The sequence below is a fragment of the Lissotriton helveticus genome, chromosome 6, assembly GCF_964261635.1.
Source record: "Lissotriton helveticus chromosome 6, aLisHel1.1, whole genome shotgun sequence".
Classification (NCBI taxonomy): domain Eukaryota; kingdom Metazoa; phylum Chordata; class Amphibia; order Caudata; family Salamandridae; genus Lissotriton; species Lissotriton helveticus.
Window position 1 is genome coordinate 1,189,693,899 of NC_136067.1, and position 17,107 is coordinate 1,189,711,005.

The 17,107-nt window shown below is 44.6% G+C and overlaps 1 protein-coding gene across 14 annotated transcripts in view; it reads right to left on the reverse strand.

Annotated features, from left to right (window-relative positions):
• Nucleotides 1-11,329: 11,329 nt before the first annotated feature.
• PTPRK (protein tyrosine phosphatase receptor type K) overlaps nt 11,330-17,107 on the reverse strand; it is a 1,613,435-nt gene continuing 1,607,657 nt past the window's right edge. For all 14 annotated transcript variants that reach the window (XM_078648913.1, XM_078648910.1, XM_078648911.1 and 11 more), the window contains one exon: nt 11,330-12,526. In XM_078648913.1, the coding sequence (XP_078505039.1) occupies nt 12,473-12,526 (54 nt within the window). In that variant the 3' untranslated portion in view covers nt 11,330-12,472. The remainder of the gene's footprint in view (nt 12,527-17,107) is intronic.

The window sequence follows — 17,107 nt, forward strand, 5'->3', positions numbered from 1 at the left end:
TATAAAGACGGACTCACAGTTTCTAGGAGTACGGTAAAGATATATGTTTATTGTTTAAATCTCTGTTACATTGCAAGTTTCGTCATCATGCCTATCTTTTCTAAATTACGTAAATTAGGGACTAAAAAGGGTTTCCTGGAAAAGGAAGTTCACCTTCCTCCTCGAGATACCCCAGGACATTTTATGTATACAAAACATGGCGTTGGTGCAATTGTTTATAGTGATTTATGGGTAGATTACACCAAAGATCTCGAACATAAATATAGGTGGCCTGAGACAGGGACTTTTGACGTGGAATGTATACTGAAATTAGAGGAACAGTTGTGGAAGAAAAAGGGGGTCAGACAGTCACACAGTGACGCGGTCGAACTATGGAGAAAAGAGGCCCTTCGAGGCAGGAGAAAGCATTGAACAAAGTCGAAAAGGGTAAGAGAATGTCAGAACAGGCCAAGAATGAACAATAACAAGAAATAAGGAGGGAAGTAGTTAGTGAAAGGAATGAAAGGGAACAGTCGGCCATTTCTACTGGTCTTTATCCTGTATTGCCATCTGTACCCGAACACATTAACATTGTACCACCTAAGACACAACCTACTGCCCCATTTCCAGAGGATACCTTCACCAATTTCCTCTTAGACACCCCACCTCCATATGAGGTTCCAGTAATTCAGCCCCCTCCGCCACCGCCACCTCCTGCACAACAGGACACACTGTCTCCCGCCCCAAAGGAGGGTGCCGAAGGTCCGGACCTAGGTAAAACAATTCTCGATTGCCCCTATGACCCGACCCCGAGCACCACAGGGGAGGCGGGCCGAATAAGTAAAATACTTCTTGATTCATGGGAAGCAATAAAACATCTACCAGCGATTGACACGTTTCTTCAGGCGGCCTCTGAGTTTCTTCGTACTGGAGAGAACTCACGGGCCATTAACGCTATGACTACGAGAAGATCGCACCCTGTAAAAATGCACATGTATAGGTTCCTCCTTTGTTGTTTCATAAAACACATACAAGCAGAAGAAAAAAATGTACCAGTTTCCCTTTTTGACTTATTGGATTCCGCATCTGAACACACCAGTCTAGACTTCATGAATGATGCACTAGACAGGTTCACTCGTAAGGTGACCCGTATTTTACAAGACTTACAAACAGACAAAAATAAGAAACCTGAGGAGGACATTACAGAATCAACTGACAAAGCCCTACCTGATCGCTTTTCCGCCCCTATTTCACGACCACCCCCGCCTCCATTTCTCCTAGGCCATTCTGAACGGCCATCTCCGGATGAATTATTTGAAAATACATCTAACACATTAGACTATTGGTTGAACCAGGAACCCCCGCTTACACCGGAGGAGGAGGAAATAGCCAGAACTGCAACCCTATGGGTCTCTCAATATAAGGTATATGACAGTGATCTCATAGCCCGACTCTTTTTAGTATTACCACGCTCTCATCAAAGATTAGCGAGTCTCTACATGGTACAGCATCTCATCACTCTCAATGACACTTTTGTTAAACATGATCCAAGACTAGAAGATTTTTTGTCTGACTGCACTGGTAACATGTTCCTCCACAATGGTTCAGTTTTTCTCAACAGATTCGTAGATTTTAGACAGGAATACCAGAAAGTGGTTGAATATAGATTTTTCACTGATACTTGTGGACCAGTTAATAGACTTCCTCAAACACGCCAGTTCCCCATGAGGGAGGTCCACCCCAGAGCTGGCGCAGATGGCGCATTACAACGCATTTTTGTTTATGTACCCTTGACAAAACTTGAATTACCAAGGATAAAAGAGATGGTTCCCCCTCACTCAAAAGATCCTGCTGGATTTTTTAAGGAATTAGGAGACTATTAAGGTGAGGAGAGTATTAATGATGGGAAAATATACTCTTTCTGATATCACAGCAATTCTGAAATTATTGTTGCCCTCGGGTATATATGACAAACTACGAGAAAAAAAGATTGGGAGGTGGCAGGCGAACACATTAGATGGGCCGAACTTCAGAATGACGAAAATACTAGGGTAGCAGGTCAAGGTATAGGAGCAAAACTCAAGGCACTCCCTGGCACTATTTTGAAGGTGTTACCACAGTTATTAACAGTGAAAAAGGAGGACTGGGATGCCATTTCCTCCTGCAAACAGAAACATGGTGAAGACATAGGAGATTATTATACAAGACTTGAAAAGTGTTTTGCGGTAAATAGCGGTCTTACGCCGACAAGCGAAGCTTACCCGCATCCGTTTGTTTCCAAATTAGTAGACAACGCCTTGCCAGCTATAAAGGAAAGAGTACTGAAGGTAGAAAGTACCTGGCAAGCCCATACACTGCCACAGGTGTTACAAATGCTACAATACCATCAAAACCGCATTAGGGATGAAGACAAAACTGATAAGAAGCGCATGAAAGACACAAAGATGAAAGCATTAGTGGCCCAGACTGCACCCCAGCGACACAAGGTAACCAGACAAACACGAAGGGTACTTGCAATTATTGCAAAAAGACGGGACACTTCGTTAAAGACTGTCCTGTCTTAAAACACAATTTGGCCACTGGTAAGACACAGCCCCGTCCATATCAGCCAAAACAGAATGCCCCACAAGGCATTTCAGCATCTTCAGTTCCACCAACAGCACAAATGGCCCAAATGTACATTGGAGACGATGGCTATACTGAATACTACCCAGATTTTTCATGATGTTGCCCAGGGAGAGAAGATGACAAACTGCCCCTAATCCCCATCCCAGTAGATCAGAAAGGTCCATTTGTAGAGGTCCGACTTCTTGGGGAGGATAGAAAGTTTCTACTAGACACTGGGGCCAGTAAAACAACAATAAGCCATCAAGAGGTCCCAGAGGCTCCTCTCTCGGGTTCAAAAAGTATTTCCCTGGGTTTCTCCGGACAGCCTGTGACAAACGTCACATCAAAACCACTGCCCTTGCAGGTTGGTCCCCTCACGACAACTACAGATCTTATATTGACAAAATCATGTCCAGAAAATGTGCTTGGTATCAAGACATTGAAAGAATTGGGAGCCGTAATTGTTTGCTCACCTAAGGATGTCAGGTTATTTCTACGAGATTTTAAGGGCCACTACACCAGTAGAGAATTAGACAAACGTTTGAAAGATTTGCCACGCACCCTTTGGGCCACTGATTCCACCACAGTAGGGTGTATGGAAATAACACCTAACAAGGTTACACTGAAGGAGGGAGCCCAACTGCCACGCATAGGACAATACAAAATTCCACCTCAAGCTGAACAGGCGTTAATGTTAATTATTCAGGATCTAATACAGTCAGGTGTGGTTAAAGAAACGATTTCTAATGTTTGTAATTCCCCAGTTTTAGCAGTTCATAAAAAAGTGGAACTGGGAACACCCCCTGTCTATAGACTAGTGGTGGATTTGAGAGAACTTAATAAATGTGTCATTCCCCAACACCCCGTGGTCCCAGACATCTCCACGTTACTCACAGCCATAGATGCAGAGGCAACACACTTCACTGTCATTGACTTAAAAAACGCATTCTTCAGTATACCCATTCACCCAGACAGCCAATACCTTTTCGGCTTCTCCCTACAAGGACGAAGCTTAAAATTCACAAGAGCTCCCCAAGGTTTCACCGAAAGTCCAAGTGTATATAGCCAAGCGTTAAAAAGACGATTGGATACTATTGAAATGCCCCCTGACACTGCATTGTTGCAATATGTTGATGACATCCTCACTACGGGCAGATCCGACCCAGCCTGCGCTGAAGCATCATTGCTGGTACTAAAGTTCCTAGCTGCAAATGGCCATAAAGTTTCCCCTGGTAAGCTCCAATTTTGTTTGCAGCAAGTGGCATACTTAGGGCACTTGCTGTCAAAGGAGGGTAGGCAGCTTACACAGGAACGCATCCAACTTATACAACAAATGCCACAACCAACAACACAGAAACAAGTCCGAGCCTTTGTTGGTCTTACCTCATATTGTAGACAGTGGATCCCGCAATTTGTCCTCATTGCTAAACCATTAGTGCAGCTGACAACACTTGAAGCTGGCGCTACTCCAAAATTACCCTGGACGGATGAACACACACAAGCTTTTCAGTCTCGTAAAAAGGCTATGTGTCAAGCCCCAGTGTTGGCAACACCTGATTATACCAAAGATTTTACCTTGTTTGTAACAGAAAGCTCAGGTACAGCCCTGTCGGTCCTGACCCAACTTCAGGCTGGCAGGCATAGACCATGTGGTTATTTTTCCAGTACATTGGATCCAGTGGTACAAGCATTACCTGCCTGTCTAAAGTCAGTGGCAGCTACTGCACAGGCTATTAGACAAAGCGATACTATTGTATTGGGACAGCATTTGGTAGTCCAGGTCCCACACGCCGTGGAACTTCTAAACAGAACGCAAACACATCTGACAATAGCCAGACTCACAGGATACGAGATGACACTTTTTCAGCCACACATTGCGATCCGACGATACAACATTTTAAACCCAGCAACACTGTTGCCACTTACCTCTCCTGCTGAACTACTTCACGATTGTATTGATACAATTGATTTAGTGACCAAACCCAGACCAGATTTACAAGATACGCCCCTTTCTGAGGCAGAGATTACACTTTTTGTTGATGGTTCTTGCATGAGACTCCCCACTGGAGAACTGGCAGCAGCTTATGCCGTCACAAATGGTATAAGCACTTTGGAAGCACACAAAATAGAGATACTGTCAGCACAGGCAGCCGAACTAGTAGCACTAACACGAGCATGTCACTTAGCAAAAGGAAAATCAGTTAACAGCTACGCTGACTCACAAAACGCTTTCGGGGTTGTACACAACTTCGGCACATTATGGAGGGAGAGAGGATTCCTCACACCACATGGGTCCAAAATACAACATGCTGCCCTCATAACTGCCCTCCTGGAGGCTAGCCAGTTACCAACAAAAATAGCGGTGCTGAAATGTAAGGCACACACAAAAGGAACAGATGAAATATCGAAAGGAAATGATTTCGCAGACAATGCAGCCAAACTGGTGGCGTACACAGAATTGAATATACTACACCGCCAATACGCAATACGAGACCCCTTTTCTGACATCCAGGATGTCCAAAGTCACACCACACCACAGGAATTGCTAGAATGGAAGGAAAAAGGAGGAGTCCTTACAGACCAGGGTTGGATGACACCTGAGAGAGCAGTATGGCTACTGCCGGATGCTATGGTTCAGGTTACAATAAACACCATACATGGACCAGTAGATCTGGGGAAAAAAGCAATGTTAGATAGCATACAGAACATATGGCATAACAAACATTTGAGAGCTGCAGCCAAACAAAAAGTAAAAACATGCATGATTTGTAACCAGTTCAACCCAGGTAAAGGCACGAAGGTGGAGCAGGGTGGATTCCAACCCTCTGACCATCCATTTGAAGCTCTCCAGATGGACTATATTCAGATGGAGAGATGTAGAGGTTACAAGTATGTACTGGTGGTGGTGTGCACGTTAACCAGGTGGACTGAAGCTTACCCCGTCCCTGACTATACCGCCACGACGACTGCTAAGGTTCTAGTAAGAGAGTACTTCCCACCGTATGGGTTGCCAAGAGTCATATATTCATACAATGGCCAACCTTTCTCTTCCGAGCTAATGAAACATGTCTCCCTTCTATTAGGATACACTTGGAAATTTCATTGCGTAAGACACCCCCAGGCAGCAGGATTGGTAGAAAGACACAACCAGGCTCTTAAAACGAAGTTAGCCAAAATTACAGCAGAAAAGGGCGTAGATTGGATGACTGCCTTACCAGTAGCCCTGCTCTATATGCGAATGGTACCACACTCCCGAATAGGATTAGCACCATTCGTGATGGTTTTTAGCAGACCACCAAACATGTGGGGAGTTCCTAGACCAAAATCTATTACTGATGTAGATAGCAGAATATTGACTGATTACCTGGCTTCCTTGATGTCTGCACTCCGTTCTTGTCGTTCCCAGGTGGCTGCAGCCTTCCCAGACAAAACCAACCCTGAAGAAAACACCATCCGACCCGGGGATTGGGTCTCGGTCCGCAACTTCGACAGGACAAATCCCCTCCAGCCCAGGTGGAAAGAGCCGAAGTTGGTACTACTAACTACGCGAACTGCGGTGAAGGTCGAAGGCAGAAAAATCTGGCTGCATGCCAGTCATTGTAAAAAGTACTTTGGAGAAATAGACTCTGTTGCCAGCGATATTGCCAAACCTAGTGACACTGTGACTGAACAGCCCTCATTGCCCTTAGAACAGACCCCACAACAGGAATATAAATCAAAGTTGAGGTCCGCCACCCCGACTCTGGCTGATTAAGTCCACAGACACAGGTCCAGTGGTGAAGTGGTCAGAGCATGGGGGCAGACTCAGACACCCTGACTATGTGGGAGAAAGAGAAAGTGAGGTGCCGAAAGAAGAGTGTTAAGAAGTTGCATAGCGGCCCTATCATATGTTTGATCATACTGTTTTTCTTGATAACAATCATGACGTGCCTCGGTTGGGTCCTCCACATTGCTTTCCCGCCAGCACCACATACCTCTCATGCACCTAACAACACTCAGGAACACACGCACCACAACCTGCCCCCTTATGAGCAAGCCCATAGGTTAGCTCTCCGGAACAATACCTTTATACAGATGCTACACTATACGCATCAGGCCAGCAATATCACAGATTGCTGGATATGTGGCCGCCTCCCACCTCATCAGGAGAAGGGAGGGATGCCTCTCTTCCCCTTCCCGTTTTCTTATAATGGAATTTGCGAGGCCTGGTTCGCCCTAATAACAGCCGACAGGACTACCCCCACCTCCTGCCCTGATGGAATTAGGTCATGCAAGAATGGGTGGCCTTGGGGGGACTTAAATAAGGTCCTTAATGCTGTCTGCTACCCGAATGAGGATGGAGATCCTCAGGCGACAGGTACGGTCCTAGAATGCGAAGAATACAAGCAGGGGAACATGACCATGTCCTACAGAATATTAAATACCAAACCCAAAAAGACTGCTGGGCCCCCTTCCATTTCGGTCTCAACAGTAAAAGGGCAACTATGTGTCCGGAAAAATGGCTCTGTCCCATTAGGACACAGTGACTGCCATACCACTGTGAGTTTTGAAGACAAGGAAAAATCATCATTTCTAGCATCTCGCCATACTTATTTCATCTGCAGGCAAACGGCCTATGTGCGGCTACCCTTGAACTGGGGGGGGGGGCATGCTATATAGCATTTCTGCTACCTCCTGTGTTTGTGGCCCCATCCACTTACCACCGAGATCTCCTAGTGCCCCATGTTAGACATAAAAGAATGATCGATATCTCCGGGGTTGATCAAACGGAAACTACATTGGAACAATATACAGACTTCAACAAAGGATTATTTTTCTTTATCGGCCCTGTGCAGAACAGCAAGCTCATACGCAAGTTGACAAGGACCTTGGAGGCCGTTGTAAATCAGACGGCGTCTGCCCTGGGGAACTTAACTCAGGAACAGTCTGCCATAAGATTGGTTGCCCTCAAAAACCGCCTTGTCCTTGACGTCATCCTGGCTGACAGAGGCGAAGCCTGTAGAATTATCGGCTCTAGCTGCTGTATTTTCATCCCTGATAACTCTCCGTCTGTATATACGGCTATAACAAAATTACACAAGATAGCCGCCAGCCTACATCAAGAACCTGGCACTTGGACATTGTCCGACTGGTTTTGGACAATAATATCATCCTGGGGATGGAAACTGCTGTCAGCAGCAGGCATAATATTCCTGGTAATAACTGGATGCTGCCTTTGTATCCAATGTGGCCCTGCCCTGTGCGGGCTATGCGCTGCAAGCTGCATTCCTAAACCACATATCCAACAGAAAGAAAACGAAACAATTATGCTACAGGAATGCATAGACAATCTCATGCAAATTGAGATATAAAAACAGGTACACTCTGGGGCAAGGAGGGAATGAGGAAATAAAATTAACAATTGTGCCCCATCGTTTCCCTTCTCTGCCTGTTTGCCATTTTGATTCAGACAAGCGCCCGTTTTGCGTGTGTCATCCATTTTGTCTCCAGACCTACGAGCAAGACATCCTGCACCTGGCCCCTCCGTTCATTGACCACAAATTCTTGTGGTTCAGCCAATTCCGAGAACCAACGAGATAGTTCCTGTTCTTGACTCTAAGCCAGAGATAAACCCCCCCCCCCCCGGTTGAGGAAGGGCCTTCAACTGAAAAGAGCACATTTCGACACTGAGGAAGGACCTTTAACAGAAAAGAGCACATTTCGACACATCGCATGCAATCTCACGAGACACAAGACACGCCCATACCTTGACACATCTGGTTGGAAATTAATGCTTGTCTCTTCCCTTTTTCTTCTTGTTCTTCTTTTTGCCTACTGCCTGAAACTGTATAAATATTCTGCTGTGTGAATAAAACATTAGACCACTCCTGAACCCGCTTGGTGAAGGAGCTTTCCCTTAACTCGAGTTATTGAATAAATCCCTCTTTACTCGAATACCACGGACTCCTCTCTTTACTTAAGCTAGAGTATTTAATAATATAGAAATTCTAAGAAAAGGTAATATTAATTATTTACCACAGGGAGACGAGAGATGGTCCCCTTAAAGATCTTTAATGGCCTGCTCAAAGTTTCCCAAACGTTGCTCCAAACGCTGGTGCAGGTCCTTGATTAGTATGCCCAGTTTAACAAAACAATTGTCCATGAACGCTTCTTGAGTCTCAATATTAATAGGCGATTCCAACAGGTTTGCAGGGTCCCCCTCCTTAGTGGATGAATTACCCATATTAGGGGATTTTGCTGCAGGCCAATCCCTCCTTTTCCTTTTGCATACAGGAGGGAGGGAATAAGCCAGAGTCTGCCCTCAAAATGCTCACATGTGCGGGCATCTCCCTTGTGAGGCTGATGAATCAATGTCTGGACAAGAATATCAGTAGAGCGACCTTCCCTCATATCACAGAACAGAGGAGTGACAACAACATGGGCAGACAGTGGGGCAGTAGACTCAACTTGCAGAAGGGGAGCAGAATCGACCACACTTAATGGCTGTGGTAGATGGAGGTTGTCCGTCCTTCCCTGCAGTGCAAGTTCTTCCTCCACATTTGAAGTTTCATCATTTAAGGTGGCCACAGCTGAAGAAAGGAATGATAATATACTTAACTTACCCTGCTGGGATCTAGACAGTCTCAAGTCCTTTTGATGCTCTGTAACCCCTGCGATGATGGCCTTGTGTTTCCCCACCTTGGACGCAAGGGTTTATATAGTCCTTAGAGGGTCAGGGAGCAGATGTTGGAGGAGTGGCAGTCCGGTGTCAGCCAGCCTTGGATAGGCACAGGGCCGACTCATGGCCCAGGTGCGTTCCGCGCTGGGGATTGAGAGGCACCTTTTAATGAGCCGAATCCTCCTGCTCCTGGCCCTTCCTCGCTGGCAGAAGGCTTCTGGGATCTGAAGGCCCTCAGAGGATGGTGCAGCAGCTCGCTCTGTGGAACTGAGAGGTGCCTTTTAAGGCACTGGGCCCTCATGTTCCTGACCCCTTTCAGTTCATATTAGGTGTCTTTGGAATTGGGGTGAAAATCCCTATTCCGGGGTGAAATTGGGTATTTGATCACAGTTTTAAAAATGAGAAAACGGTCATTTGTCAGCCTAGGCCATTTGGTGCCTATAGTCTGGCTGAGTCACATGACTGGGAATAACTGACAGACTTTGAATTCCTCCCAGACAGTTGCATAATAGAGGATTAAATGTGCCTGAATGGGTCATCTGCTGGCAGGATGGGGGAAGCTGAGCACAGCTCCACTTAGTCCTGAATATCCTATGCTCTGCCTTCACACAAAGGACCTAACGACCTTGCATTGTTACTTCAGCCAGTTTGGAATCAGGGGAGGTGGGAGATTCCATGCATTATAAAACCACTGCCTAGAAGCTTCTCCCACCTACCAAAACCATGGCACCAGTATATAAGAGAAGGGCCTCAGAAACCACAGCTTTAATTGTGGACCTGTGGATACTCTGCCAGGAAGGAGGACTGTTGTGCTGCTACATGCATTGCCACTCTGCTGAACTGCTGCTCTACAAGGAACTGCTGCCCTGCTGTGCTGACCGGATGCCCTCTTACCTGGGGAAGTAGAACTGGACTTGCAACCTCATCTTGAACCCAGGACCCCCAGAGGGAATCCAAGGACTAGTCTGCTGGCCTCCTGGTATGACCCTCAGGGACATACAAGGTTCTTCACCAGCTCCTGGACCCAGATGCAGTATTTTCCTGGCACCCCAAGTGGTGCGCCTCAGGTCCTGGACCCTTGGTGCGTCTCTCGAGTTATGAAATCGAGCTTTTGGACTCTTCATGAGCACAAACAGTTCTGTTTGCATCCGAACTGCGCTGCTTACTCAGGAATCAGCATGAGCCGTCCCCAGCAAGTCTCTTCATGCAGCAGCATCCAGGGCCCGCTGCTTACTGCCAATGCGAAGCACCAGCATGCCTGTCTAAAACACCTGGCCTGCCCTCCGCGCCATGCCAACCACCGCCATATCGCTCTCCTTGCTCCCGCTGACCCTCTTGAATGCGTACAGGACTCTTGGCACAATATTCGAGAAGGCAAAACTTCAGTGGGACTAATCTGGGACTGTATACATCGCTTAGGGTGTGAACTTTTGACTTTGACCCAGTCCACCGTGACCGGATAACCACGGTTGTCGCTTTATGCTTTTAGATACTATTTCCCAATTTATTCTTTAAAAATTCATAACTCTGGTTCTACTGATTAGATGTTTGTCGTTTTGGTCTTGTTTCATTTATTAAATTAAGCTCTATCTTTCCAAACTGGTGTAGGATCTTTTCATGCAGTTTTGTTCACTCCCTTACTGTTAAACGTGTTGCACAAATACTCAATGCATTGACTTCAAATTAAGCCTGATTGCTCTGTGCCAAGCTGCCAGGGGGTTGAGCACATGTTAATTTGGGGTTTGCTTGTGCCTTACCCTGACAAGGATTATGGGTGTTGCTTGACCAGGACTCACACCTTAGTCAACCAACAACCCATTTTGTTACATTGAGCATTGTATACATAGACTTCCATCAATCTTGTTTCAAACGGTACCAAAAAAACACTTTCATTAGGTGGCGTACCGAGTTTCATTCTAAGTTAAAGATCATCATGGAGCAAACATTAAAGGGAAAACCGACTTCAACATGCTGTCTCTTGCAAAGAGACAAGACTTATGCAACAATCAAGTGTGGTCAATGGTACTGTGAATAAGTCGGAATCAGCAGGAAGAACTGGAAAACACGCAACAACTGACAAACCAGGAATCATGTACTGAATTTATTTAAAATCTGCTTTGTCATAAGTCAAAGCTTACATGTCTGTAAACATCAAGATAAACATTGTTTAATTTTACAATTTGCTAGACAAACATGTCTTACCCTGAAAGGATGTGTGTGGTTGTTGCCAGATCTGTGCTTCAAACACTGTTCCTTTACAGCTCACATGATACCCAGTAAACATCTTTTAACGTGGTGCAAGTCAAAAGCAAAGCCATTTTAATGAGTGCAGTTTTCATACCTTAATGATTTAATCCATACATAACAATACTATTATGAAAAACTATACAATTCAGCAAAATGTAAAATTTGGTCCTGCACTGAAAGACCTTCTAGCCAAGTTGTTTACATATATTCAGTTCACAAGCATGTACACAACAAAATCACTTTAACGTTTTATGGTCAATGCTTTAAAAGTATGTTTCCTACTTACACTAAAACATACAAAAATAAAACTACAAAATTGTTTACGGTTGATCTTAGCAAAAAAAAAAAAAAAAGTTTCATCAAGAAAAATGATTGTTTTTTCAGCCATCAGAAAAGGAATGCCAAGTAAACAATAAATACAATGTGCTCTCTCCCATATTGACATATTTACACTTGAGTCTTTGGCTTATGTGTAGGTTTCTCTAAAAAACTGTATGTGAGCCACCTATCATAGCACACAAAATATAGAAAGCTAGAATATATCTGTGACAGTTAAAATGTATAAAGAAGGCATTTACTATGGATTTGCGTTGATTTTTCTTTTTACTTTACAATGTAACATACGTTTTATATTTTTAAAACAAATCAAAATGCCACTTTGGAAAGATTTATTCATGCGACAGATCGGCTGTGTTATATTATTGTGAGATGACTGCATATTTAGACACAATAAAATCGCCATTTGACGCGGCCCGCCCCATCTTCTTGTTGCACAGATCCATGTGGCACAAATTGTCAATACTGGGTACAGTCACAGACAGATCGTAATAGGATACACAATTTGATAAGAAAAATACTTTTTTCATTTAAAATGTTTAAATCCCAAAGATAAAATCATTTATTTTCACAGCTGCCCAAAACTCGACTCGAACAATAAACAAAGCTTCGAACGGATTGTAGTGTTTGGCACATCCATATTAACTAAGAGGATCCAAGGTATTCCAGTGCGACATCATAGCAGAACCGATATTGTTCCTGAAGAATAAAAACAAATGTACATACATTAATTCAGCAACCAACATATACATTCTCAAACACATAGCCGTATGAACTGAAACAAACAAGTGGTATGTATTACTCCAACAACCATCTATTGACAAAGTACAGGGCCTTCCTTATACGCAAAAACGTATACCCATTATAAAACATACATCCAACAAATACGTTTTCCTTTTATTAGTCAGAGGCGTTGGCCCATAATGCAGTGGACATACAGTGAATTGAAGTAACGCATGCATTCGGAGGAAGCATTTTTTTTAAATGTATTTAAGGCAGTTGATGTTAGGTGCTTTCTTTTCAATGGTTTTCCTTTCCTACTCAGCCCATTCTCTTCACTTGATAACCAGAGATGTAGATTTTCCTCACATGGTTCTCTCTGTAGATATGTTTTACCTGCAGCTTTTAAGTTCAGAGATCAGACACTGACCTTCGGGTGAGAAATCCTATACAGTGTAAGCCGCTACAAATAGACTAATCAGAAATGTATATCAACATGGTAAATATAACAGAGGGTATGAACGAAAGCTGATCACCATGCTAAAATGTGTTGAGACGTTTTCCCAGACAAAGGTATGTAAAAAGAGGATTACAACCAATGTGCGCTTTGTATGCACAACCAACTGGGAGATAGACGTATCATGTGCAGAATGCCCAACTCGTTCAATAAAACAGCATTACGTTGTGTAATCAGGCATGCCACTAGAAGAAGATCTGAGAGGCTGACACACACACACTTAAAACATAAGTGTCAATAGAGTGATGTCTGGTTCCATCATCAGTTGTGTTTAAGTGCCGCACACGTTTAAAGTGCCACACTTGAGTTCAACAAACATAGTGCAGGTTAATGGAAGACTCAGGGGAGGCTCCATCACTAGGGCGGAGGAGCGTCGCCCCACTGCTTTCTCGCAGTGCGAGAAGAAGAAAGATAAAATGGTAATTACCATTTTATGTTTCTGCTTCTCACACTGCGAGAAAGCAGAAGGGTTTGGTTGCGGGTGGGCGGGCTGCTCTGCGAGCAGGGCTGGGCAGGGGGAGGAGGTGTATGTCCACTATCGAGGGCGCAATGACTGTTTGGTCGTCCCTCTGGGGCCGCCCAAATCAGTCATGCACACTCTGCCCTTTCTTCATGCAGGCTGCAATGCAGCCTACATGGAGAAAATGGCCTCCCAGTAAACCACTGGCTGGACGGTGTCCACACCAATCACAACGCTGCCATTGCAGCATTGTGATTGACTTCAGGGAGGGAGGGGAGGCTGCCTGCTTCCTGTTCCTTCAGGAGAGCAGGAGCCCGAGAAAATGTGGGACCCGGCCGGCGGACCGGTATTTTATTTATTATTAAATTTACCTCTCCTGATTAATGCCGGCCGCAACTGGGAAGACCTTTTTTCTATGGCTTACTACATCCACGAAGCACTAACCTCAAAACCGTGAACCATGAAACGAGCCAGGGCTAGTCACCATGAAAGGATGATCCTGGGATTGTGACAATGAACTCATGGTTTAGTGACAAACACACCAACTGAAAAATGTATTTGCTATATGGGCAACACCATCCATTGTACACCATTGATGAAAAAACACACTGCAGGAATTTGAAAGCTTCTAGATTAATGAGCCAAGCTGTAAAACCTAACCACTTAGAAATCAAACTAGCAAGAAAAAATATTTGTTGGGAACTCTGATATCTAATAGACCACTGGCTCTCTAAAGGTACTAGCAAATCGCACAATAAGATGAAAAGGATTTTATTTCCAAGAGGCCTTGTGACAAATGCAAATAAATGTAAAGTCTAGAGATCAGCCTTTTCGAACAGAATGATCTCGTAGATGAGTGTGGGTGAGTATGTTCGGCTTTGCCTCCTATTTCTGGTTGCATCTATCAACATGTGTTTCCAACAACGGACGGTCACACTAGTTCAATTTGTCACGATATGCCGGAAGCGCCTGCAGAACTACAGGTCCCAGAATGCCCAGTACAAGGGAGGAGCCAAAGACATTTAGTTGCACGTAGCACAAACGTGCGTTGTACATGATTCCACTTCCGAAATCTGTTTCGTGTTTGCTTTGGTGTTACAGATCGTTGGGAAGTACTTGGTTACAGCGTTCTCGGCTGAGACGCTGATTTCTTGGCTAAAGAAGTACCTGGCCTTTCGTTTTGGAACGTTCGGCGGCTGCCGAACGTATTTGCTGGAAGACTTCTACCGTCTGCGGCGGAGTTGTTGTTACGCGTTTTCGGCTGAGACGCGGTCTTGAGGAAGTCAAGGATTTGGAGGCTCTAGGAGATTTGGATATACTAGACTACCGTTCAGGATCCTTCCCGCTAGCAGCTTCAGTGGAAAAGGAGGCTACGCGTTCTCGGTGGAGACGCGTTTCATCTCTTGGAGTATTACCTTCTGTTGGGAAAACCTTTTGCTTGCATTCTTCCCGAGTGTATCGGTGGCAGAAACGGCTGCCACATAATAGGAAGATTTATCTTTTCTTCTGGAGGATCGTGACATTTGTTTTGGGGTAAGCCTCGTGTGAGGTTTCAAGTTCTTTTTCTTCTAAGATTGGGATATAACCTTTCTAATGGTGGATAAACACTGTAGCTATTTTCAGCTCGGATCTTGTTAAACATTGTCTTTTCAAAGTACAAGACTTTTGGTGGTGAAATCGAAGTATCTGCTAAATCATTATTTTTACCCCTTGAGTATTTTTCTTTTCACCGGTTACTGGAGAGGGGTTTCTTATTTCATTTCGGGGGACTGGAAGGGTATGTATGGAACGTAGTGTGCTTCTATTTTATAACAGTTTGGGAAAGCATGAATGGAATGTAACTTTGGCTTTATGTTGCAGAAAGCGAATTGATTAGTGTAGAGAGAAGCATCTGCTACCAGAGTCAAAGAGGAAGGGTTCACCTCCAGAAAGCTACTTTTGGTACGTGTTCTACTAGCGAGACTGTAATGAGAGTAGTTAGTGATACATGTTATAATCCTTGTGTTTTCTCGTTTCAGTTGTCCCTTCCCGTTCCTGTCCCTTCCCTTATCTTTCCCTCACTTGATTAACTTTATGCTCTGTGTATGGTTTATCAGTCAGAGTATGGGGAAATCAGGAGGGGGACCCCTCTGAGCATCGCCCTGATCCTGAGGAGGTGACGATCGTGAAACAATTTTCCAAGGGAGATTCGGGTGGACAGAATCCTAGGTTGGTGGAAGAAGCTTTTAAGTGTCAACTAGAAAAGTGCCTCTCAGCATGTGCGCACACTATAACAAGGAAATCTAAGTGATCCTCGCAGCCGAGCTTCCCCTGCTCCAGGAGTATTCACAACTCATAAAATGCCCCCAAGGGCTCCTTATCTTTTATATACCCCTTAATCTCTAGAACCATGACTAATCGATTCGTACCTCTAACCTATACTCCAGCTGCTACTAAACCTGTCCCCTTCTTACCCACTCCTTGCTCATCCCACAATACATAGTCCTTCCGCCATTTTCTTACAGCCCTTGCCCTTGTAATTGCCACCCTAAGCCACCAATCTCTCCCTCACCCTACCCATCTACTACTCCCTTTTCAAATAACCCTACCCACCAAACTACTCCTGAGCCCTCACATAAGCACTCCTCACCACTCCTATATACAGCCTTCCATATTTCCCAACACTTCTAACAGTCCTTTTATTCTCTAATATTTCTCAACCCTTCTTAGATCCCCGTACCACTAATTCCCCTCCTTCTCTCCCATTCGTTCTATGCTTCCCCTTCATACTCCTCATTGATCACATCTACTGCGTCTTCTTAGACTCTATAGCCTGCATCAACATTTTAGTTTAATCTGTGTCTAGCACACTTCACACACACACTCTTGATTCCATCTATTAAAAAAGTTGAGCCCCCCCCCCTTTTCTCATTCCCCCTCCTTACCCTTCTCCTCCCCTCACGGTGGATAATCTGTTCCTTCCACAACATTCGATACCTCTCAGCTGCCTGTCTTCCTTCAATATACATTCTCTACGTACCTGCTCTCCTACCCACTATCACTAACCATGACAAAGACCTAATGTACCTCCTGCAGCCTGACAACAGGCTTTCCACTTCCCCCTCAGCTCCTACATCCACCTTCACTCTTGCTCATTAACCCTTCCTAACCATTAACCACAACAATATCCTCTGACCACCTCTCGCTAATCAATAACCAACAACCACACGAATACAATCAGATTTCCGCCTAACCCTCAGGACCTACTATTTATCACAGAAAACCAGCTAGGTGACTAGGCACTCCGATTTTGCAGTTCATCCATTATACCTGGATATGGCATACTCACACATAAGCACCTCAAGAAGAAGGGGAGAAGGTATAGCAAACATCTTTAAAACTTTCTCACGGAAAAAAGAATGACAACTGAAAACCAACTTCTTCTGGTACTACTTCACTTCTACTGCACTTTCCATCTCTAACAGAGAATTGGCAGATGCTCACCTAAGTAGCATCTCTTAGGTCATAGGCAGCCACATAAATCGCTGCACCCTGGGAGATACCTTAACATCGTGCTCGGCCAACCAAATATCACTCAAATGAA